The sequence below is a fragment of the Oryctolagus cuniculus genome, chromosome 15 (assembly GCF_051225735.1).
Source record: "Oryctolagus cuniculus isolate XC-2025 breed Fujian yellow rabbit chromosome 15, ASM5122573v1, whole genome shotgun sequence".
NCBI classification, from domain to species: domain Eukaryota; kingdom Metazoa; phylum Chordata; class Mammalia; order Lagomorpha; family Leporidae; genus Oryctolagus; species Oryctolagus cuniculus.
The window spans coordinates 11,391,653-11,414,195 of record NC_142881.1 but is presented as its reverse complement, the minus strand read 5'-3'; the positions used below and the strand labels follow the sequence as shown (position 1 = coordinate 11,414,195).

Sequence of the window (22,543 nt, the reverse complement as noted above, 5' to 3'; positions counted from 1 at the left end):
GTTCCCCAGCGTCAACAGCCAGGGCCAGGAATGCATCCAGGACCCCAGCGTGGGTGGCAGCGACCTGATCACCACTCATCACTGCTGCCCCCCGGGGTCTGCATGGGCCCGGAGCTGACCCCAACACTCGGGTATGGGACACGGGCACGTAACCACCAGGCTAAGTACTTACTCTGGGCTCCTTCGATAGGGCAGGTGACGACAGCAATTTATTTAATACTTTTTATTATTATTTTTACTTGAAAGGCAGAGACAGAGCAAGATCTTTCACCTGCTGGGTCACTCCCCAAATGCCCACAACAGCATGGGCTGAGCCAGGCAAACCCGGGAGCCAGGAATTCATCAAGTCTCCAATGTGGGTGCAGGGACCCGAGAACTGGAGCCATCACTTGCTGCCTCTCAGTGTGTGTGTGTTTTTTTTTTTTTTTTTTTTTTTAATTGCAGCGGTTTAAATGACACTGGGAAGGAGGCGGTGAGGGAGGCTGGGACCAGACAGGAGGGCAGAGCAGAGCAAGGCCCCGAGGAGAGAGAAGACCCAGAGCCTGGGGGAGCGCTGACCTTGCAGGGGACAGGCTGGCTGTGGGTGCAGGGGGTTTGCTGATGGGGTACAAGGGCACTACTGCTCGTTCGCCTTGGCTTTCATGGTGGGAGGAGCCAGGGTTATTTGTCCATGAGGAGAGAGGAGGAGCTGGGGGCAGGTGGCACAAGATTTTCGGAGCTGTCCAGAATCAAGTAGCTGAGTGGGGAAGCAGGAGCGTGTGGGCCGGAGGCGCCCACTGGGGTTCACCACGTCCCTCTGGGGATGAGCCTGTGTCCTGCGCACGCTGGGCCCTTCGCTTGGTTTTTCCAATTCTCAACTTGCACAAGTTTATTAGGAATTTCACAGTATCTTTTCCCAGGCCAGTTCTTCCTTCGTCCCTGGAGGGTGTCAGGCCACCTGCCTGTCACTCTTCCGACAGCCTCAAAACCCCAGACACAGCCGGCCAGGCCGCCGTCTCAGCATGGCACGGTCGAGCACCTGTCACAGGCACCTGTGGGGTCTCCAGGAGTTTGCTGGCAGCTGGACGGGCGAGGCCCAGCGCCCCTACACGCCCCTGTGATAGAAGACTTCCGTTTCTTCAGTTGACGACCGGATGTCCTCCTCCAGCTTGGCGCACTGGATCTGAAACCCAATCAGAGTCCTCAGAGTCACACGAATAACTCACTTCCTGAGAGCAACCACCGCACAGCCTTTCTCAATGATGTCTAAACTACAGCAAACATATCACCTTTTAAAAAACATTTATTTATTTAGGGGCCGGCACTGTGGTACAGCGGGTTACCCCAGCCTGCAGTGCCAGTATCCCATGTGGGCACTGGTTCGAGTCCTGGCTGTTCCATTTTCGATCCAGCTCCTTGCTAATGGCCTGGGAGGGCAGCAGAAGATGGCCTAGGAGCTTGGGCCCCTGCATCCATGTGGGAGACCTGGAGGACGCTCCTGGCTCCTGGCTTTGGATCAGCTCAGCTCCAGCTGTTGCAGCCATTTGGGATGAACCAGCAGTTGGAAGATCGTTCTCATTCTCTCTCTCTCTCTCTCTAACTCTTTCAAATAAACAATTTTTTTTTAGACATTCATTTACTTATTTGAAAGGCACAGTGACAGAGGAAACACACACAGAGAAATCTTCCATCTGCTGGTTCACTCCCCAAACAGCTGATCTGGGCCAGGCAGAAGCCAGGAGCCTGGAACTCCATCTGGTCTCCCATGTGGGTGGTAGGCACCCAAGTACTTGGGCCATCTGCTGTCGCCTTCCCAGGTGCTTCCAGGGAGCTCGATCGGAAGCAGAGCAGCCAGGACTGGAACTGGCGCTCTAGTCGGGGATGCCGGCATCACAAACGGCTTTACCCGCCACGCCGCAGCGCCAGACTCTCATCTGACTTCTTGAGTGGAAAACTCCAAATGCAAACAGAGGAGAGCAGAAACAACAAAGCCCCACGTGTTCACGGCCGCAGTGACCATGAACAACCTGCCGATCTTTCAGCGAGCACCTCCCACAGAGGAACCAGGTGTTTTCTCGAGTGTCTTAAATGTTTTAACACAGAGAGGAGACCGGATCCCGGCAGCTGGGATCCCCCAAGCTCTGAAGCCTTCTTGCGAAAGGGCCAGGCTAGCCTCACACAGCGGGGCGCTGATGCATTCACAGTGACGTTTTATGGGAGGACGGAGTCATGCTGCACTTTCATTGCAACAAGCCATGCTCAAACAGCAGGCCTGAGGTCTTGTTCTAAAATCTCAAGGAGGTGCAGCCCCACCCTGCCACCCCCACGGCAAGGACAATGATTGTCTAACATAATCCAAGGCTTCGACACTATATGCTGGCAAAGTCACCTGAATTAATGACTCTACAAACCTAAGCCTCCAGAATTTAAGTTCTGAGCAAGATCGTTCCATTGTGTAAGGGCTTCTGAGGGCATTACTACCTCTAACTTTAGTGAGAAAAAAAGGCATTGGGATTCTCAGCGAATGTATTAGATGGCTAATACAGCGGCAGCAGCGCCGTCCTGGCCCTGGTACCTCCAGGCTGCAGCCCGTTGCAGGGCCACCGTGGCTTCAGCTGTCTGACAAGGAAACAGCACATGAGCCGGTCTGACTCATCGTAAATCCTATCAATTACCCACAGTGCAGTGCTGCCCAGGCTCGCAGCCACCAGCCCCACGCGTGTCCTGAAATTGCAGTTAGTTGAAAATTCAGTTCCTCAGCCCCACGAGCCGCATTTCAAGGGCTCGGTAGCCACGTGTAGCCAGCAGACTTCTGGTCAGCACAGAGAACGTTTGCCTCACTGCAGGAATTTCCACCAGATAGGGTACTGCTACAGAATTTCATGGGATATCTAAAATTTCTCCAATAAAATATCTATAAGGCTTTTCTGTCACGCCCTGACGGGGGCACGTACCCGGCCGACCTGGGGAAACATGCTGAAAGAAAGCGGCGCCATCAGCCCCATGGTCAGGATGGTACAAGACAGCTTCATGGACCACAGTGATGGCGGGTGTTTCAGGAAGAACTGGGTCCTGTAAGAGACAAGGCAGAGCTCACAATGGATGAGGAGGAACATCCCTGCGCTGTCCCTCGCTGGCCTCTGGCGCCAGCGGTACCCAATCCCACTCGCATGTACATGCAGGCCTGTGCCTCGGCTCCCACTCAACCCCCAACCAGGCAGAAAAGCAGCTGCACAGGCCGAGTTTTGCTCAAGGTGAGTCGGGCACGGCGCTGAGCACTTCACACACATCTGCCCAGTGGGTCCCCGAGCCTTATGAGGTCTGCATCGTCATCACGCAAGCTCCAGCGGTGCCGGAGCCTGGGGCCGCTGGGCTGTGCACATCTGGCGTCCTTGCCTGTCCCCTCTCTTGGAGGAGTAACCGCCAAGCTGACTGCGGCGAGCTCTTCCATGCCGCCCGCCGGGCTCAGAATCTAGCAAGTTCAAAACACTGAACCCTCCCCCAGGGAGCTGCGTGTACCTCTTACCGTTTGAAAAAGTACGTGAAGACTTCGGGAATAAGAGCCGACGTCCCAAACAGCACTGCCCTGGATAGCGCTGTTTCTCTAACGGCCTAGTGGAAACAAACGGAGAGGCTCAGCACAAGGAGTGAGCCGACGCCAAAGGATCCGGCAGCTCACGCCCGAGACACACACACCAGCTCGCCCTCCTCCTGCAGGGGGATCACACACAGCCTTCCCAGCGCACAACCTGCGAGAGCAGTGGGGGAGGGGTACCCCCACCTCACCCCGCAGCGGGCTCCACCAGGCCACCAAGCACCCCGAATAAGCTCCCCGTGTACCCACAAAGCACAAGCCAAGGCAGTCTCCCCATGAATCCCGGTGCAGAACCACACGGCGGTCTCCTTGGCAGACACGCTGGCAGCACCCCTGGGTCACTTTCTCTCAGCCCAGGGCTCTGCCACCGGCCTCCTATGCTGAATGCCCCCCCCCCCCCAGCGATGCCCAGCCTAGTGGAGCCCAGCCCTGAGCACCCTGGCGGGGCATCTGGCCCACGAGGGTCTACCTGTCTGTCCTAACCTTCACAGGGGTAATGAAACTGTGGTGCCACCAAACGCTGTTTGTACCCATCTGTACTTACAGCACTCTGCTGTGCGTGAATCCATATGTTAACATTAAACTCTAAACACTGCTTTAAATTTGAGAGGCAGAGATGGACAGAGAGAGAGAGGACTCCCATCCTCTGGTTCACTCTCCAAACACCCATGATGACCAGAGCTGCAGCCAGCAGTCAGGAACTCCATCTGGGTGTCCCGCATGGGTGGCAGGGACCCAGCCAGTTAGCAGGAAGCCGGAACTGGAAACAGAGCCAGGACCTGAACTCGGGTACTCCAGTGTGGGACGTGGGCATCTTAGCCGCCACGCCACACTCCCGCCCCGGTACCCCAGGCATTCAGATGAGGAACTCACGGTAGGAGTCACGGGCACAGAACTGTGTACCCTTGAGGGCTACGTAAGGGCCACTGTGGCTTTGAGGGTTACGTAAGAGCCATTGTGGCTATCGAGGGGCTCCTGTGTTAACCTCAGAAGCCAGCCCTGGGGAAGGCATGGCTCCACACACAGCACAGTGCTCTGCTCATGGCCAACAGGCACCACTCCCTGGCCTGCCTCAAGCTCCAGTCCCTCCATCCCAGCCTTGGCGACTTGGCCATGGCCTGCCCACCACCCGGTACCCAGCTCTCTGCTCACAGCATGGCCGGTGGACTGGGGCCAGACGCCAGCCCTGTGCTCTTCCCTCAGCAGTGGGTGCCTTTCACCCATAAAGACAGCCGGAGCCAGGGAGTGCAGTTTTCCCAGGCGGCTTCAGGAATGCAAAGAGCCGCCTAGCGGGGGTGTTTCCTCCAGGCTCTGTCCCACGTGCATGGGCGACATCCCCAGGGGATATCCGTCCGCAGGAGGCACCGTGAGACGCATCCCAGAGTGCAACTCGGTGGGAAAACCACATCAGCCGGCTTCTTGAAACCAGGTCAAAGGTGCCCTGTTACAATCAGATATTGCTGGCTAAACGCACTTTCTGAAATTCTAGCCAAAAAAAATAAAGCTTCGATGACAGGGAAACAATAAAGGGACGCGTGTGCTTGTGCACAGCTGGAGACGCTTTATTCTGAAGAGAAAGATAAATTTTGCTTTTGCTTTTTTTAAAAAGATTTATTTATTTATTTGAAAGTCAGAGCTACACAGAGAGAAGAGAAGCAGAGAGAGAGAGGTCTTCCATCCAATGGTTCACTCCCCAGATGGCCGCAACGGCCAGAGCTGCGCTAATCTGAAGCCAGGAGCCAGAAGCCTCTTCTTGGTCTCCCACGTGGGTGCAGGGGCCCAAGGACTTGGGCCATCTTCCACGGCTTTCCCAGGCCAGAGCAGAGAGCTGGACAGGAAGAGGAGCAGCTGGGTCTCGAACTGGTGCCCATATGGGATGCGGGCGCTTCAGGCCAGGGTATTAACCCACTGCGCCACAGTGCCAGCCCCCTTTTTCTTTTTTTTAAGGCCAACCATCAACTCTTTAAATTGGGCCTCCTGCTTGGGACATTCCTGCAGGGGAGACGGACTCCAGAGCCACCGGCCACCAGCGCCGGGCACCCGGGCAGGAAGGGATTCCCACAGGGGCAGCACAGCACCCGGCAGACGGGCAGGTGGGCGGGGCTGGGGAGCCCTTGTGGACCCAGCGTCTGCGCTCTCTGCTCTTGGGCTTCCTGCAAGTTCATGGCCATACTCACACCCCGAGGTCAAGACAGAGCTGAGGCAAAATGCGCGCGCGCACACACACACACACACACACACACACACAGTGTCCACCTGGAGAGCTGCCAGTCCACGTTCAGAGCAGATGTCCACCTCCTGGGGAACGGACAAGCAAAATGCGGCATGTCCATGCCACAGGGTGTGACTCGGCCGTGAGAGGAATACACGGCTGCCTGGCGGCACGAGACGGGGAGCTGCAGAGAGCGCTGCCGGCCCCAAACGACTACTGTGCAATGCTCTCAGATACAGTTTCTAGAAAAGGCCAAACTAGGGCGACACAGCAGACTGAGGCCTCCCTGGGGCTGGGGCTGACTGAACAGGCACAGGGGAAGGTTTAGGGATGACAGCGTCCAAAATTGCACTGTGGTGATGGCCGCACAGTTTATTTTGGCTAAAGTTCACCAAACTGTACTCTTACAGTAGGTGGATTTGACAGTGTGTGAATTACACCTCTATAAAACTTGAAAAATAGTCTCTCTTGTGGCGTATGGGTAAGCCTGTATCGGAACGCCTGTCTAAGCTCTGACTGCTCTGCTTCTGACCCGTCTTCCTGCTAATGCTCTGCAGAGGCAGCAGACGACGGCCAAGCACCTGGCTCCCTGCCACCAATGGGAGAGCCAGAGGCAGTGCCGGGCTCCTGGTTTTCCAGCCCTAGCTGCTGCAGGCATTTGGGGAGTGAACCAGCAGGTGCAAGATCTCTCCTTCTCTTTCTCTGCTTGTCAAGTAGATGAAAATAAGTAATAAATATTTTAAAGTTATGTGTCTCTTTAGGGTGATTCTTTAGGCCTAGAACCATCATTTCAAACCTGAAACATATTTTCTCTCTGGCAGCAGTGTCTCTCCTTGTCACTTATAATTATTGCATCCCTGTTGTAATTCATTGAGAAAATGGGGCCATGCGACTATAGATGGTGCAGCAGAAATACCGTGGCCTGCACCCAATGGTTCATCATTCGGCTCTGTCAACCAGATTCTGAGGTGAATAATGAGTGTACAGGCGTGGAATGAGCATGTGAAATGAGGTCTTGGGGCTGGCGCTGTGGCACAGTGGGCTAAAGTCCCAGCCTACAGCGCCAGCATCCCATATGGGCGCCGGTTCAAGTCCCGGCTGCTCCACTTCCAATCCAGCTCTCTGCTATGGCCCGGGATAGCAGTAGAAGATGGCCCAAGTCCTCGGGCCCCTGCACCCACGTGGGAGACCCAGAAGACACTCCTGGCTTCAGATCAGCTCAGCTCCGGCCGTTGCGGTCATTTGGGGAGTGAACCAGTGAATGGAGGACCTCTCTCTCTCTCTGGCTGTACCACTCTCTATAGTTCTGCCTTTCAAATCAATAAAATAAATCTTAAAAAAAAAAAAGAAAAGAAAAGAAAAAGAAATGAGGTCTTTCCTGACCTCCTCCTGCACCACACGCCACGCAGGAAGATGCCAGGTGGCTATGGACATTGCCCGGTGTGCTGACCCTGGGGGAAGCCGGGCTCCCTCTGCCCGGTGTGCTGACCCTGGGGGAAGCCGGGCTCCCTCTGCCCGGTGTGCTGACCCTGGGGGAAGCCGGGCTCCCTCTGCCCGGTGTGCTGACCCTGGGGGAAGCCGGGCTCCCTCTGCCCGGTGTGCTGACCCTGGGGCAAGCCGGGCTCCCTCTGCCCGGTGTGCTGACCCTGGGGCAAGCCGGGCTCCCTCTGCCCGGTGTGCTGACCCTGGGGGAAGCCGGGCTCCCTCTGCCCGGTGTGCTGACCCTGGGGGAAGCCGGGCTCCCTCTGCCCGGTGGGGCTGTGCCACGCTGCTCTTCGTGCCATTTGCAGCAGGCTGCCTCCCACATAATTCTGCAGCTACAGCCAGAGAGCAGAGAGCTCACTTGTGGAAAACAGGACTGAAGTCTACACCCAAAATGAAACGACCAGTCTATACCAGCTTCTTACAGCTGAATGCACACAGAAGCAGAGGAGTAAACTATGTAACAGTGAAGAGTTATTTCAAACAGAGGCCTCTTATCATCAGAGTTGTCAATACTCAGTAACAAACTGGCCCCTAACGATGAGTCTAAGAGAATTTGCTGTTGGGTGGAAGGGGGGTGCAGCGCAGGCTGGGAGTGGGGGTGACCAAGAGGGACGGACCTGGGGACGGACCTGGCTGAAGCCGATGAACAAGATCTCCCACTCGGCTCAGCGCTGTGGTCAGCGGGGTAAGCCAGCGCCTGTGCCGCCCACATCCCATATGAATGCTGGCTCCTGTCCCAGCTGCTCCACTTCCCAGCCAGCTCCCTGCTAATGCACCTGGGTAAGCAGCAGAAGATGCCCCAAGTGCTTGGGCCCCTGCATCCATGTAGGAGACCCGGATGGAGTTCCGGTCTCCCAGCTGCAGCCTGGCCCAGCCCTAGCTGCTGTAGCCTTTTGGGAAGTAAACCAACAGATGGAAGATCTCTCTCTCTCTGTAACTCTGCCTTTCAAAACAATAAATAAAATCCTAAAAAACAAAAAACAAACAAACAAAAAAAACAAAAAAATAACTCCCTCCCATGATGGTTTCCTAGGGCAGCTTGGTGCATGTGCACAGTGTTTTCATCAAACACTGGTCTAGGTGTTGCTGGGGGTGACTCCCCAGGGGCCACAGATCCCACCCCAGAACACACAGCAGGTTTCCCAGAGCGCCCGGCCCTAAGCACTCCCAGCTGGCCGGCCCCAGAAGGAGTGAGCCCACCCTCAAGGTAAAGCCCTGAGCGGGGGTGTGCCTATATCCCAGCCGCTCTGCTCCCCTGGGGAACGCAGACTCCAGCGCCATCTTTGAAATGTCAGGTGCAAGACCCAGGCTCTCCTCCCACACGGGGGAGGATGATGAAGAAGGGTCAAGGGCACACACAAGGCTGCCACCAGCTCACCAACAGGAGAGGCCATCCTTGGCCCACAGGGCTGTCGCTCCCCCTCTTCACGGAGAAATGACACAGGACCCTGCGCTGTTCTTTTGTCTGCTCGGCCCTCCCCGGGTTTGCTGCTGGTTCTTCCCGGGTTGGCTACCGACCCTTCCACCTCCGTGGAAGGGCGGTTCCCCCTGCCACTTTCCCCACTTCCACGGGGGAGCGGCACACCGCCGGCCGGCTCTCTCGGGGGCTGCTCAGGTGTTCCCTTTAGATGTTCCTGGTGCATGTTGTCTCTCTCCTCCTTTATAGTCCTGTTCCACCAATCCCAACTCTGCTACCCACACGCCGAGTACGCTGCTCTCCTCCAATCAGGAGCAGGATCAGCTCCTGCAGGTTACTGGTCGAACTGGAAGCAGCTGTGTAAAAGTTGTTTACTCCTCCCCAGCGCCATATTGTGGGAGAGCAGATGCATAGAATAAGTCTTAATTCCAGTAACTTAGTCTAGTCCGAGTTGCTCTCCACACAGGGCCAGCAGCGGCAGCTCTGCCCAGTCCCCTACCTTTCTCCCGGCTCTTCTGGACAGGCCTATGACATTGCCTTCCTTGTCCATGACCTCAATCCCTCGAACGGGCTCAAAACTTCGGGATGCAAACACGTTTATTCCACTCACTTGGGCTGCAGACGTAAAGAGACGAGCAGGATGCGTTTGGGTCCAGCAAAGGGACATCTTCTGAGGGGCCTGTCACTTGTAGCCACCTTCCCCTGATCTGAGGGTCACCCACCACAGGCTGCCTCCTGATTAGAAATGCTGGCCCTTGGTTCTGACCGTGGCCCAAAGCCCAGCCTGGCTCCTCGACGGCTTCCAAGTGAAACCCCAGAGCCCTTGAAATATAACCTCGTCTTGGCGCGCACTCCTGTGCCCACGTCCTGCACCCTAACTTCCCCAGCTGCACCACTGACGTCCCTCGGCCAGCTCTTCAGGCAGCTACGATTCCCACACCCAGGCCTGGAGCACTCAGAATCCTCGACAGATACCTACGTCACTTCCTGTGGCATCTGGCCACCAGGCTGGGAGCCCCACAGCACCACGTGCTTGCCATGTGACCCTGGCCAGGGGCTTCCCTTGCCTGTGTCTCAGTCTTCTCATTTGTAAAAGGACTGAGAACACGCCCTGCCTGTAAGCGGCTGGCAGGATTCGGTGAGACAAGGTATGGGGACGAGTGAGCCGGGTGACTTTCAATGTCACTTGCATTTCCAGGTGCCTGGTCACCCCTGGACAATCAAAGGGGACACAAAGTGTCACCTCTCAAACCAGAGCTCTAATCTGGGCCTGGAGGCCCTGGCAGGCTGCGAATGTTGGTTGTCATTGGTGACAAGGTGGCCAGAGGACCCAAGTGTCCCTGAGGATGGAGGAAGCTCAAGGACCCAAAGACAAGCCCAGGGCGTGAGCTCCAGCCCTTGCACTCACCGATAAAGATGATAGGCAAGGCTCTTTTGATGAGAAGGTTATCCAGGGGGTACTTCATTTGGGCCAAATAAGGGATTAACTAGAAAACAAGAGAGAAGGAGCATTAATGCCTGAGACCGAAAGTCCAGCTGAACACACTCAACAGCACAGCGCCAACCCCGACCTGGCTCCTGTGACGAGCAGGGCTATCCGGTCATGCCCAATTCTTGCCACAGGAGGCTCTCTCCCTATTCATCTGAGAAGGGAACAGGGGCTCAGCACAGTGATGAAAGTCGCCCAGAGTGACAGTCAGGATGGGTTTGAGCCACGATGCGGACTCAGGCTGGTCTGACTCTAAAGCCTGCATTTTAGCCATTACAGATCCTATGTCCAAAGCCACATACAATCTGCATATCATCATCGTGCAGCATAAGCTAACTCTTAAATGGATAACAGTACTGCATACAGTTGTCACTGGGTACCCGAGAATACCACGATCCCAGGACGTTCAAGTTCCTTGGACAAAACGGCATAGTGGAGGCTGGCACCGTGGCCCAGCTGAGCTAGGCTGCTGACTGCCACACCCCCATCCCATATGCACACTGGTTCCAGTCCTGGTTGCTCTGCTTCTGATCCAGCTCCCTGCTAATGTGCCTGGGAAGCAGCAGATGACAGCCTGAGTACTTGGGCCCCTGCACCCATGTGGGAGACCAGAATGGAGTTCCTGGCTCCTGGCTTCAGCCTGGCCCAGCCCCAGCCATTGTGGCATTTGGAGAGTGAACAAGCTGATGGAAGATCTCTGTCTCTCCTTCTAACTGTGCCTTCCCAGTAAATTTTAAAGAATGCATAGTGTTTGCATAGGAACTGCATACGTCCCCATCTACTTTAAAACATCTCTAGATGACGGATAATACCCTACACGACATAATGCTTTTACAATGAAAGCAGCTTTTATATCGTGTGGTTTAAGGGAAATTACTAGGAGAAGAAGCCTGTGCCTGTTCGGTACACGGTCTGAGGCTGGCTGAGCCAGAGGGTGCATAACCGTGGATATGGAAGACTGGCTGTACGCGCCTAGAAACCTGGAGGATTAACCTGGTTATGTGGGGTGACACGGTGACAGGTGATCTTCATGTACTTCCTATTCATGCATTCTACGACGTAAGGTAGGTTGCAATCAGAATACAGCTTTTTGATGCTTAGGAATTAAAAAGACCCATCAGAGTTTGAAACACTTACCCCGAAGAAGGCTGAAGAAGCAAAGGCTCCCGTCCCGAGGAAAAGGCCCTCCACTGGATGGCGACTCTAAGGAGGAAGGAAGGCAACCATCGGGGCCAGCGCTGTGGTGCAGCGGGTCAAGTGGCCACATGTGCCGGCAGCCCATAGGGGCACTGGTTCAAGTCCCAGCAGCTCCATTTTTGATCCAGCTCCCTGCTAATGCACCTGGGAAAGCAGAGGAAGGTGGCCCAAGTGCTTAGGCCCCTGGACCCATGTGGGAGACCCAGAAGGAATTCCAGGCTCCTGGCTTCATTACGGCCCAGTCCCAGCCATTATGGCCATCGGGTTGTGAACCGACAGATGGAAGACCTCTCTCTCTCTTCCCCCTCTCTCTATAACTCTGCTTTTCAAATAAATAAATAAATAAATATGAAAATAACTATTTAGCATAAACCACAATTTTGTCCAGCAAGAAGTTTTTTTTAAATGAAAAAAAAAAAAAAACTCCAAAAGAAATACAAAATGTGAATGAGCATTTTCCATTTGAGTAAAGATCTTCTTAAATAATTTTTATTCAGAAAAGCAAATATAAATTATAATGAGGTAATGGTTACTTCTAACAAGCAGCACACAATTCATCCAATTCTGCACCGAACCGTCAGAGCCTTTGATCACTGTTTATAGTCCTCGTCTATCTCCCTTACACACTAGGGTCTTCTACTTTCTACTTCTCGAACTCCTTTTCTCTTTTTAAATATTCATTTATTTATTTGAAAGACACAGTTACAGAGAGGCAGAGGCAGAGAGAGAGAGGTCTTCCATCTGCTAGTTCACTCCTCAAATGGCCGCAACAGCTGAAGCTGGGCCGATCCAAAGTCTCCCACGTGGGTGCAGGGGCCCAAGGACTTGAGCCATCTTCCTCTGTCTTCCCAGGCCTTAGCAGAGAGCTGGATTGGAAGAGGAGCAGCCGGGACTCAAACCAGTGCCCACGTAGGATGTGGCACCACAGGCAGAGGCCTACCCAACTACGCCACAGTGCTGGCCCCGATCTGTTGAACTTTCATTTAGTAGAGCATCAAGCCTTTGACAATAGCATCAATGGGAAACTTGTTATCTCAAAAATTTAAAAAGTAAAAAGCAAATTTTAAAAAGGAAGAAAGAAGGAGACAGCACCGCCGTGGCCGTGGTGATACGCACGTAACTGGCGTTTCCGTTGATGATGTTGAAGGCTGAGGTGTAGGCGTACAAGGACACCTGCGGAGACACAGGCACACGCGTCACATCCTGGTGCCACGCACAACAGAACAGAAATTGCGACCCGGGTACCACTGCGCACCTGCGGTAAAATCAGGGACTTCAGCCCTCTCGCTGGCATCATCGACCAAAACACCTGAAGAAGACAGAGGGGGAGGAGTTACAGACGTTTGGGGGGTGGGAGAGAGCCGCTGGCCAGGAAAGGAAGGTCGGGGGGGCAGCAGTGACGAAGCCGGGGCCGAGTGAGTGCTGTCGGAGCCCTGTGGCCACCCAGGAGCCCCACCAGGGCCCAGGTGAGGGGACTTGGGGAGAGCAGGTATTGGACAGTACGTGGGCTTGAGGCCGGCAGCACTTCTGAGCTGCCCCTCTATGGTGTTCTGCATGTAGTAGGCCTTCAAAACAAAGGGGGACCTGGTGACCTGGCTAGGGCCAAGGGGTGGGGGCAGGGTGGACACAGGAGCAGCAGACAAGGGCACGGGAGGTGTACACGGGCAGCCGCCAGGCAGCTCACTCACCATGGGCGCCATGAAAGGCAGGAAAGCTGGCAGGGAAGAGAGGAGCCGTCAGCGATGGTGGCTACGGCAGCACCGGGCACCGCCCAGCCACAGCCCCCACCCCAGCCTCGGGGGGCACGCGCCTCCAGGGACATTCTACTCATCCCTTTATTGTCTGATGCACGCGGCAAAGCTAAAGCAGCACAATGAGAAAGACCTGCCCTAGGCCTCTCCTGGGAAGCAGGCGCAGTTAACCCGCACTTGCTCACCCTCCCAGGAGAATCTTCAAACCCACGAGCAGAATACACAGATTTTCTCACACACACGGCCCTAATGGCACAGACGAGATCACCATACACCACTCCGTGCTCCGCTTGTTTCCGGTAACAGCAAGTCCACAGCACCCGTCATGGGAGTAATCGCTGTGTTCAGGGGTCCTGACAGAGCAGGGCGGGACTCACCCCAGGGCCTGGCCCCTCCTTCGCAGAGCCCAGATCTTACCGCAGCACAGCGCTGGGCTCTGAGCTCCCATGCTGCTCTCTGTCAACTCCACTCCCCCCAGCCAGTGTACCTTTTCAAATTATTTATTTATTTATTTATTTATTTATTTTCATTTCATTTGAAAGGCAGAGAGTCAGACAGACAGAGATCTTCCACTCACTGGTTCACTCTCTGGCTGGGCCAGGCAGAAGCTGGGAGCTGGGAACTGAACCCAGGTCTCCCGCGTGGCTGGCAGGGACCTAACCAGCTGAGCCATCACCTGCTGCCTCCCAGGGTGCACGTCAGCAGGAAGCTGGAATCCCAGGAGCAGAGCTGGGACTTAAATCCAGGCACTCGATAGGGGGTGCTGGTGACCCCAAAGGTGTCATAACCATTGCAAGAAACACCCACTTTCTAAGCTGACCTTTTCCTAATTCATCATCAAAAATCCCTCTGGGGGGGGGGGCGGCGCTGTGGCATAGCGGGTACAGCTGCCTCCTGTAGCACAGGCATCGCACGTGGGCACTGGTTCAAGTCCTGGCTGCTCCACTTCTGACCCAGCTCTCTGCTATGGCCTGGGAAAGCAGTGGAAGATGGCCCAGGTCCTGCGGCCCCTGTACCTGCGTGGGAGACTTGGAAGAAGTTCCTGGTTCCTGGCACTGGACTGGCGCAAGTTCGCCCATTGTGGCCAGTTGGGGAGTGAACCAGTGGATGGAAGACCCCTCTCTCTCTCTCTGCCTCTCCTTTGCAGTTTCCATGTCCTCCCTACCCACTTCTGAAAAGCAGAGGCAACTCACCCGCAGGCCGGAAGAGCACAGGGATCAGCTTGCTGCTGTCGGGATGCACTGTTGACTGCAAGAGGGCAGACGCAAGGTCAGCGGGCATGCAGCTCTGCTGCTTTGGAAAAAGCTAGAAAGCAGGAAGGGTGAGACTTACGAGACTCCGCTTCCACGCTTCTTGTACCTAGAGAGGAAAACCGAAGAGCAGCTTTGAAAGGCGCCTGCAGGCAGCCCAGCTCCCCCTCCCACAGCAGGAAGGCGGGAGCTCTTCCCTACCACGTGGGCGGAACAACTACAAACCAACGCGCAGGGCTGGCGTCGCGGGGCAGCAGGTTAAGCCGCCAACTGCGACAATGGTAGCCCGTGGCGCAGCCCCAGTGGCTACTCCGCTTCCAGCCCAGCTTCCTGCTAATGCGCCTGGGAAGAAAGTGGAAAATGGCCTCAGTCCTTGGGTCCCTGCCAGCCATGTGGGAGACCAGCATGGAGCTCCTGGCCCCTGGTGTAGACCTGGCCCAGCCCTGGCTGTTAGGGCCATCTGGGGAATGAACCAACAGACGGACGATCTCTGTCTCCCCCTCTCTCGGTGCTCTACCGTTTCAATGAACAAAATCTTTCACAAAAACTGGATCAATAAAATGAACAAATGAAAAAAAAATAAAAAATAAAAAATAAATTTAAAAAATGAACAAATGAACTAAGCAAGCAAACAGATGTTCCGCATAAAGAAACTGAGCAGGACGTCCAACAGTGCCATCCTCAGCCCTGGAGAGGACCAGCCCCTAGCGGGCCCCTCAGAGGAGCCTGCACCTGGCTCAGAGCAGGCTGGGTGCCGACAAAGACACCACGAACCAAGTCACTTGCAAGAGAGCCACGTCGCTGGCGTGGAAGCCCCGGTGAGTTCTGAGAAAAACCAAGTGAAACCTGCGAGCCTGCCCCAGGCTGCCCCGAGGGCCTGGTGCTTGTGAGCTCCACAAAGCTGGGAACAGCGCAGGGCAGGTGACAAATGAAAGCCGCCTCCGTGTCCACCGGTTCTGCACCCACTAAGTCTGTCAATGGCGGATGGAAGATATCTGAAAACACACTGTGTGCTGAGCATGCGCAGACTTCCTTGTCATTATTCCCTAAACAATGCAACACCGATCTACACAGAATCTACACTGCATTAGGTATGTGAGTAATCCAGAAATGAGTGTGTGCATGTTATATGCAAATACTATGACTCCCCCTCTCCCCCAAGATTTATTTATTTGAAAAGCAGGAAGGGAGAGGGGGAGAGGGAGATGTTCCATGCACTGGTTCACTCCCCAGATGGCCACACAACAGCCAGGGTCTGGCCAGGCCAAAGTCAGGAGCCAGGAGCTTCATCTGGGTCTCCCACATGGGTGGCAGGGACCCAAGGACTTGAGACATCCTCTGCGGCCTTCCTAAGTGCATCAGCAGGGAGCTGGATCAGGAGCAGAGCAGCCAGGACTGGAACCAGCCCTCTGATACAGGATGCTAGCTTCATAAGCGGCAGGTTAACCCACTGCACCACAAACACGGGCCCCACTGTGCCATCTTATACAAGGGACTTGAATGAGCACCAGTGGGTTTTGATATCTGCATGGGAGTTTTGGCGGGGGGAGTTGGTAGCTGGAGCCAATCCCCATGACCTTCAGGGGACATCTGCACTTGGTACTTGCTGTGAGCAGCTGGGCACACACACGACACTGCCTGGAGTGCAAGACAGGAGGTGACTGCAGAGGCCTGCCTGAGTCTGGAGTCTGCCATGGGCTGCAGGAATGGCTGTGGAAAAGCCCCAGTAACACCCACCACAGGGAAGGAACCCTGCTGCACCCGGTCTATGGAACAGAATTCTAACTCCACTGTAAAATCCGACCCCGGTTTGAAAAGCTGACAGCTGGGCCACGTGTACAACGGCAAGATTAACAGCCAAGCTCTACCTGGCTTCGGCGGTGGCAGGCAGAACTCTGGGGACGGCCATGCCCCGCCGTGAACGGGCACCAGGCACACAACACGTACCCTGTGGTCCCGTGAATCAGGCCTGGAGGCATCGTCACTGGTGAACAGCAGCTGCCTTGACTTTTCTATCTTTTCCTGTAATCACAGAATGGAGAGAGCAAGCAGTGATGTCACCACAGTTCAGACAGATCCACAACCACAGGCTCGTTCACCCGCATGCGCCGTACTGGAGCTGCACGCCAGACACCAAGGCGGCCCCAGCCTGGGGCTCCCTCCCTGGGGCCCCCGGAGCAGGGTCCCCGCACTGCTGACTCAGCGTTCCTGGCGTCCTCAGCAGCTGCTGCAGGGCCCCCTCTGCTGCTGCCTCGCCCCTCTCTCTGATCTCACTGCCTCAGAAGCAGCAGGCACCTCCAAATCTGTAATCCCTTCTCCCTTACTCAGCACCACAACCAACAACCAATCCTGTTTTCTCTCTGCTCTTGACAAAAAAATAGCAAAAAAAAAAAAAAAAAAAAAGTGGGGGCCGGTGCTGTGGTATAGTGGGCTAAGCTTGAGCCATCTTCCACTGCTTTCCCAGGCAATCAGCAGGGAACTGGATCAAAAGTAGAGCAGCCGGGACTTGAACCGGCGACCATAAGAGATGTCGGCACCACAGGCGGAAGTTTAGCCCGCTATGCCACAGTGCCGGCCCCATAAATAAATCTTTTATTTTTTTTTTTTTTTTTTTTTGACAGGCAGAGTTAGACAGTGAAACAGAGAGAGACAGAGAGAAAGGTCTTCCTTTGCCGTTGGTTCACCCCCCAAATGGCCGGCGCTGCACCGATCCGAAGCCAGGAGCCAGGAGCCTCCTCCTGGTCTCCCATGTGGGTGCAGGGCCCAAGGACCTGGGCCATCCTCCACTGCCTTCCTGGGCCACAGCAGAGAGCTGGACTGGAAGAGGAGCAACTGGGACAGAACTGGCGCCCCAACCAGGACTAGAACCCGGGGTGCCGGCGCCGGCGGGGGATTAGCCTAGTGAGCTGCGGCGCTGGCCTCCCATAAATCTTTAAAAAAAAAAAAAGTCAAAGAAAAAAAAAATCAAAGAATGAGTACACACCATAATCCTCCCACCCAGACCCTCATACCCTAGTCTCACCCCCTCCCCGACCCTCAGAGGTGGCCACCAACATTATGAGGTATCCAGTCCACATCTGCATACTTCATATACACATACATGTGTGGACACTTCCAAAAGTTTGTGAAAAAGGTATATTATGAAAATCTATGGAGCTGGCTCTGTGGTGTAGCAGGTAAAGCTGCTGCCTGCAGTGCTGGCAACCCATATGGGTGCCAGTTCGAGTCCCAGCTGCTCTACTTCCAATCCAGCTCTCTGCTATGGCCTAGGAAAGCGGTGGAAGATGGCCCAAGCCCTTGGGCCCCTGCACCCACATGGGAGACCAAGGAAGCTCCTGGCTTCAGACCAGCCCAGCTTCAGCCATTGTGGCCAGCTGGGGCTTGAACCAGTGGATGGAAGAACTCTCTCTCTCTCTGCCTCTCCTTCTCTCTGTGTAACTCTGACTTTCAAATAAATAAACTTTTTTAAAAAAAGAAAAGAAATCTATGTATGGATTTCAAGGGTTTTTTGGTATCAAAATAAATTTTTAAAAAAATTCTGTATTTGAGAGGCACGGAGGGCACATGAGTTCTCATCTACTGGCTCACTCTCCAAACGTCCAGGCGCCAGGGACTCCATCCAGGTCTCCCAGGTGAGAGGCAGGGACCCCAACCCTCCCAGGGTGTGCATCAGCAGGAAGCTGGAACTGGAAGCAGAGCCCAGACTCAAAGCAGACACTCCAATATGGCAGCATCTTAGCTGTCGTACCAAACACTCCCCAATACCTTTAACTCCATTTTCCACCAAATGCTTAAAGTACCCTCTGTGGCACAAGTCTGCCGCTCTGCAGACACCAGGGACAGGCAAGGCCCTTCAGAATCCGCCTCGGCCCCCTGCATTCAAAGCCCCTTGTCCAGGGGACAGGCTTTCCCACCCCGTGCTCTGCTTGTGGTCCCCTCTCCCTGATGTGCCTGCCCCGCTCCTCCTGGCTCAGCCCCCTCCCAGAGTCCCCCCAGTCCCCTTAGCGCCCCAGCAAGCTTTGTGACCAGTGCGTCTCCCAGTGTTCAGAAGATCTGTGAGATTCGCTGTTAATCACCGGCCCCTGGCCTGGGCTCGGTATTACCTGTTAAACAGATGTACCCATTCATTTGTCACTCTTCCAATCTAACCCACTCATTCGAAAGGAACAAACACATACTCTGCAATTTCAACTGCTTTCAAAAGGGCCACGCTCTTCAAATTCCAAAATAAATGAGACAGGGCAGCGCTGTGGCGTAGTAGGTAAGCATGTGCCTGTGGCGCCAGCATCCCACATGGCCACCAATTCGACTCCCGGCCCGACTGCTCCTCTTTGATCCAGCTCCCTGCTGATAGACTGGGAAAGCAGGGGAAGGGGGCCCAAGTGCTTGGGCCCCTGCACCTGTGTGGAAGGCCTAGAAGAAGCTCCTGGCTCCAGGCTCTGGCCTGGCCTGGCTCAGCTGTTGCAGCCATTTGGGGAGTGAACCAGCGGATGGAAGATCTCGCTCGCTCGCTTGCTCTCTCTCTCTGTAACTGCCTCTCAAGTAAATAAAATAAATCTTTTAAAAAAGAACAAAGAATATTGGTTTAAAAAAATAAAATAAAATGTGAGGCTCGTTATCTCTGAAGACGATACTTACAATGGAAATGACCAGATTTGTAGGGTCTAATATTTCTGTCCACTGGAGAAATCTTCGAACAAAAGACTGCAGAGGAGAACATCCGAGAGAACGTGAAAAGCAGCAGAAAGACAAAGCCACACAGTCACAACAGAGTCATCATGTTCTCCTGGAGCCCATACAACACGCCCATTTCCCAGGTGAGAAAGCTGAGGGACAGACTTAGGCCAACACAGCAGAGGACTTAGCAGTCTGTGTGCTCTTCATCGCCCAAGATAAAACTGCTGGGACCTGTGTTGTGGCACAGCAGGTTAAGTATCGGCAGTGACACCCTCATCCCGCTCAGAGTGCCAGTGTGAGTCCTGGCTGCTCGGCTTCTGATCCAGCTCCCTGCTAGAGCACCTGGGAGAGTAGGGGAAGATGGCCCAAGTGCTGGGGCCGCTGCAGCCGTGTGGGAGACGGGATGGAGTTCAAGCTCCTGGCTGCCGCGGCCATCTGGGGTAAGCCAGTGGATCTCTATCACTCTTTCAAATAAATAAAAACAAATTTAAAAAATGCACCTGGGTTCACTCTAAGGAGCCCGGTTTGCTCCACGTGCCCGAACTTCACAGTGGCTGCAGCTGCAGCTCTACCCGCACCCTGCGCTCCCCTCCGTCCTCAACCGCAAAACAAATCCAGGGGCAGAAAGGCCAGACAGGGGATGCCCAGGGCGGGGTTTTGGGGCCGGAACTGAGTCGCGCCCAACAAAAGGGATGCGAAGGATCTCGGGAACGTCTCCCGATTGCACGCTGAAGCGCTCCCAGTCCCGCCTGCTGGGCTCCCGCACTGTTACCACCCAGGCAGCTGTTTCTTTCTACCCGTTTTCGTGCGGCTGCCCCGACCTTTCCAATCACCCGCTCAGGCGCGCCCGACGGGTGCGGCCGGGGCTACTTCCGCTCCGCAGGCGGCAGCCCAAGGACCGGGGTCTCGCTCGGAGCGACTCGGCCCCCAGGGCGGGGGGCTGCGGCTGGAGGCGGGACACGCAGCAGGGGCCGACACCTGCGGCCTGGATCTCTCCGTCCGGGCCACAAGCAGGGTGACCTTGCGGCGACTCGCCCGGAGCAGCTGCTGCACGTCCCTTCGCCCCCTCCAGGGGCCGGGCGGTGCGCGCCCCAAAGCCATCTTTGCGCCGGGGAGCGCGCGCGGGGCGACCCCGTGGCCTGCCCAAGGTCGCCGGGCCCGCCCCAGCCCGCACGCCCCGGGCCGTACTTGGTGTTCGGCGATCCAGAAGCGCACGTTGGGCTCCATGCAGCCTGCGGCGCCACACTTTCTCCTCCTCTTCCGGGAACCTGCGCGGTGGTTGCGGGGGCCGCCGCCTCTAGGCCGGGCGCGGAGGAGGAGCCGGCGGCGCGCCCCGCCCCGCCCCGCGCGCGCCCGCTACTCCGCGTCCCCGCGCGATCGCGCCCCGGGTTCCAAGGGCCGGGAGAGCCCACGTCTCCCGCAGGGCGAGATCTCCCAACTCTGCTGCGCCTAGTAAGGGAGCCAGAGGGTTCGCGTTGCCACCCCTGCCAGGATCCTGGATAGGGCGCGAGAGGCCCCGCCCCCTGCTCCCCTCCCCTACACGCGGGTGGGAGAGCGCACGCCTTTAGAATTATCCTGAAAACCGTTTCGGTTGCCCATCAAATTCAGCGTGCACGGTATTGGGTACAATCAGGGCTGCTTACGTTAGTGGCGCATCCCGGTGAAAAATGCAAGTAAAGTGCTGCTTATAAAAATTATTGAGAATTTTAAAAACGCAGCGGCAGAACATGAAACCAGGTGTGGGGCCCGGCTGCCAGCGCCGTCCCTCAGCCCCACGGTTTCTCCAGTGTTGGAGCAAGTTCTGTACTTTGTTGAGTACCAGGTCAGGTAAGACTGACTAGTGACCCGGAGGGAGCTCTAGTCCGGTGGCTCGCACCCAAATGCCTGCTGCGGCTGCGGCTGGGCCAGGCTGCTGGGGACCTAGGTCTCCATGTGGATGGCAGGGACCCGACTACTAAAACCATCGCCTGTGCCTCCCGTGGACCTTAGCAGGAAGCTGGAATCGTGAACAGGGGTACAACTCCAACCCAGGCCACCGGATACGGGCTGTGGGCATCCAATGGCAGCTTAAGGGCTAGGCTAAATGCCTGACCCCAAGTGAGGGCTGTGGTAGAGGAAAATGAGCCTTCCCTCCTCCCCTCGCCCCTCCCCCAGAACAGGGGTGGATGGGGGTTGTCTGTGTGCATTTGGATTCACAGAAGGCAACGTGTACTTAGGGTATTCTGGGGGCCTCTGGAGCCCTGGGCTGGGGACGCTAGCGCACCGTTTAGTGTGTGACCCTGGCAAGTCTACATCTCCACGTCTGTCTTCTCATCTGTAAAATGCAGACAGTAGCTGCACACATCCGGGTCTTGCTGAGGATCAAAGCAGACAGAATATGGGGGAGGCGGGACTGACAGTGCTGGACACCAACAGCCGGCCCCTCCAGCAACCTGCAGCCAGCTCAGGGTCTTCTCCAGGCCCAGTGACCTCCTGCTCCTACATTCTCTTGGTTCACCTGGCTCACTGTTCTCCAGCCTTCCAGAGCTCGGCTCCTCCCCCACAGCTGGGTCACCCGCCCCCTTCTCAGGGTTCCCACCACTCTGCGATTTAGCACACTGCCTTGTTCTGTTGCCTCTGCCCTCAAGTTTGTCTCAAATCCACCTCAGCTGGCCTCTCTGCTTCCCCACTTGGGACCCTCGGGCTCATTTTTTTTTTTTTTAAGGTTTATTTATTTGAAACTCAAGAGTTACTGAGACATCTTCCATTGGCTGGTTCACTCCTCAGGTAGCCACAACAGCCAGGGCTGGGCCAGGTCAAAGCCAGGAGCTCCTTCCGGGTCTCACACATGGGTGGTAGAGGCCCAAGCACTTGGGCCACCTTCTGCTGCTTTCCCAGGCAACCAGCAGGGAGCTGGATTTGAAGAGGAGCAGCTGGGACATCAACAGGTGCTATGTGGGATGCTGCCACTGCAGGGAACGGCTTAACCTACAATGGCACAGCCCTAGCCCCTCAAGCTTACTCTCGCCTCAGGACCTTTGCACTGGCCATGCCCTCTGCCTGAAGTCTTTTAAATTCCCATCTCCCTCCCTTTCTGCCTGTTCTCTCGTGAGCCTCATCAAAACCCTTTGTGTCTTCATTGACTGTAAATGTACAGGAAAGGCGGCAGAAATCAAGTGTTGTTTAACTTATTTGAAAGGCAGAGCAAGGAAGAGGTATCTTCAACATGCTAGTTCACTCCCCGGGAAGATGAGAAAATGGACCGGGGAGAAGTCCCTGGAACCCTCACTACCCTGTGCCCCACCCGCACTGTGCTACAGGGTGTGGTTCCCTCTGGACGTGCGCACGTAAGACAGGGCCTCCAAAACAGCACGGGCCTGGCACTCGGCAGGCAGGCAGGGACTTCCTGAAATAGCTGAATCGTGTGCCCGCGTCTGCCTGTGTGCCTGGAGTGTGCAGCCAGCATCTGGGGGCCTCTGTGGCTCCCGTGGAAAGTACCCAGTGACGCCATC

General features: G+C 55.6%; 1 protein-coding gene across 17 annotated transcripts; it reads right to left on the bottom strand.

Annotated features, from left to right (window-relative positions):
* Positions 1-208: 208 nt before the first annotated feature.
* On the bottom strand, positions 209-20,549 carry SFXN4 (sideroflexin 4). Of its 17 annotated transcripts, none has more exons than XM_008270598.5 (14): positions 20,241-20,549; positions 19,014-19,079; positions 16,323-16,397; positions 14,458-14,484; positions 14,319-14,373; positions 13,063-13,088; positions 12,630-12,683; positions 12,491-12,547; positions 11,315-11,380; positions 10,097-10,175; positions 9,188-9,303; positions 3,506-3,591; positions 2,934-3,051; positions 209-1,162 (listed from the first exon to the last, which is right to left on the bottom strand). In XM_008270598.5, exons 1-14 carry the CDS (start codon positions 20,277-20,279, stop codon positions 1,085-1,087), a joined length of 942 nt encoding a protein of 313 aa, XP_008268820.4. In that variant the 5' UTR covers positions 20,280-20,549; the 3' UTR covers positions 209-1,084. The 17 variants fall into 17 exon arrangements, 12 of the variants coding, with proteins under 12 accessions (XP_008268820.4, XP_051680186.3, XP_089170366.1 ...); XM_051824226.3 differs by having other exon boundaries at positions 16,244-16,397; positions 20,241-20,393; XM_089314240.1 differs by lacking the exon at positions 20,241-20,549 and adding an exon at positions 19,553-19,670 and having other exon boundaries at positions 16,244-16,397.
* Positions 20,550-22,543: the final 1,994 nt, after the last annotated feature.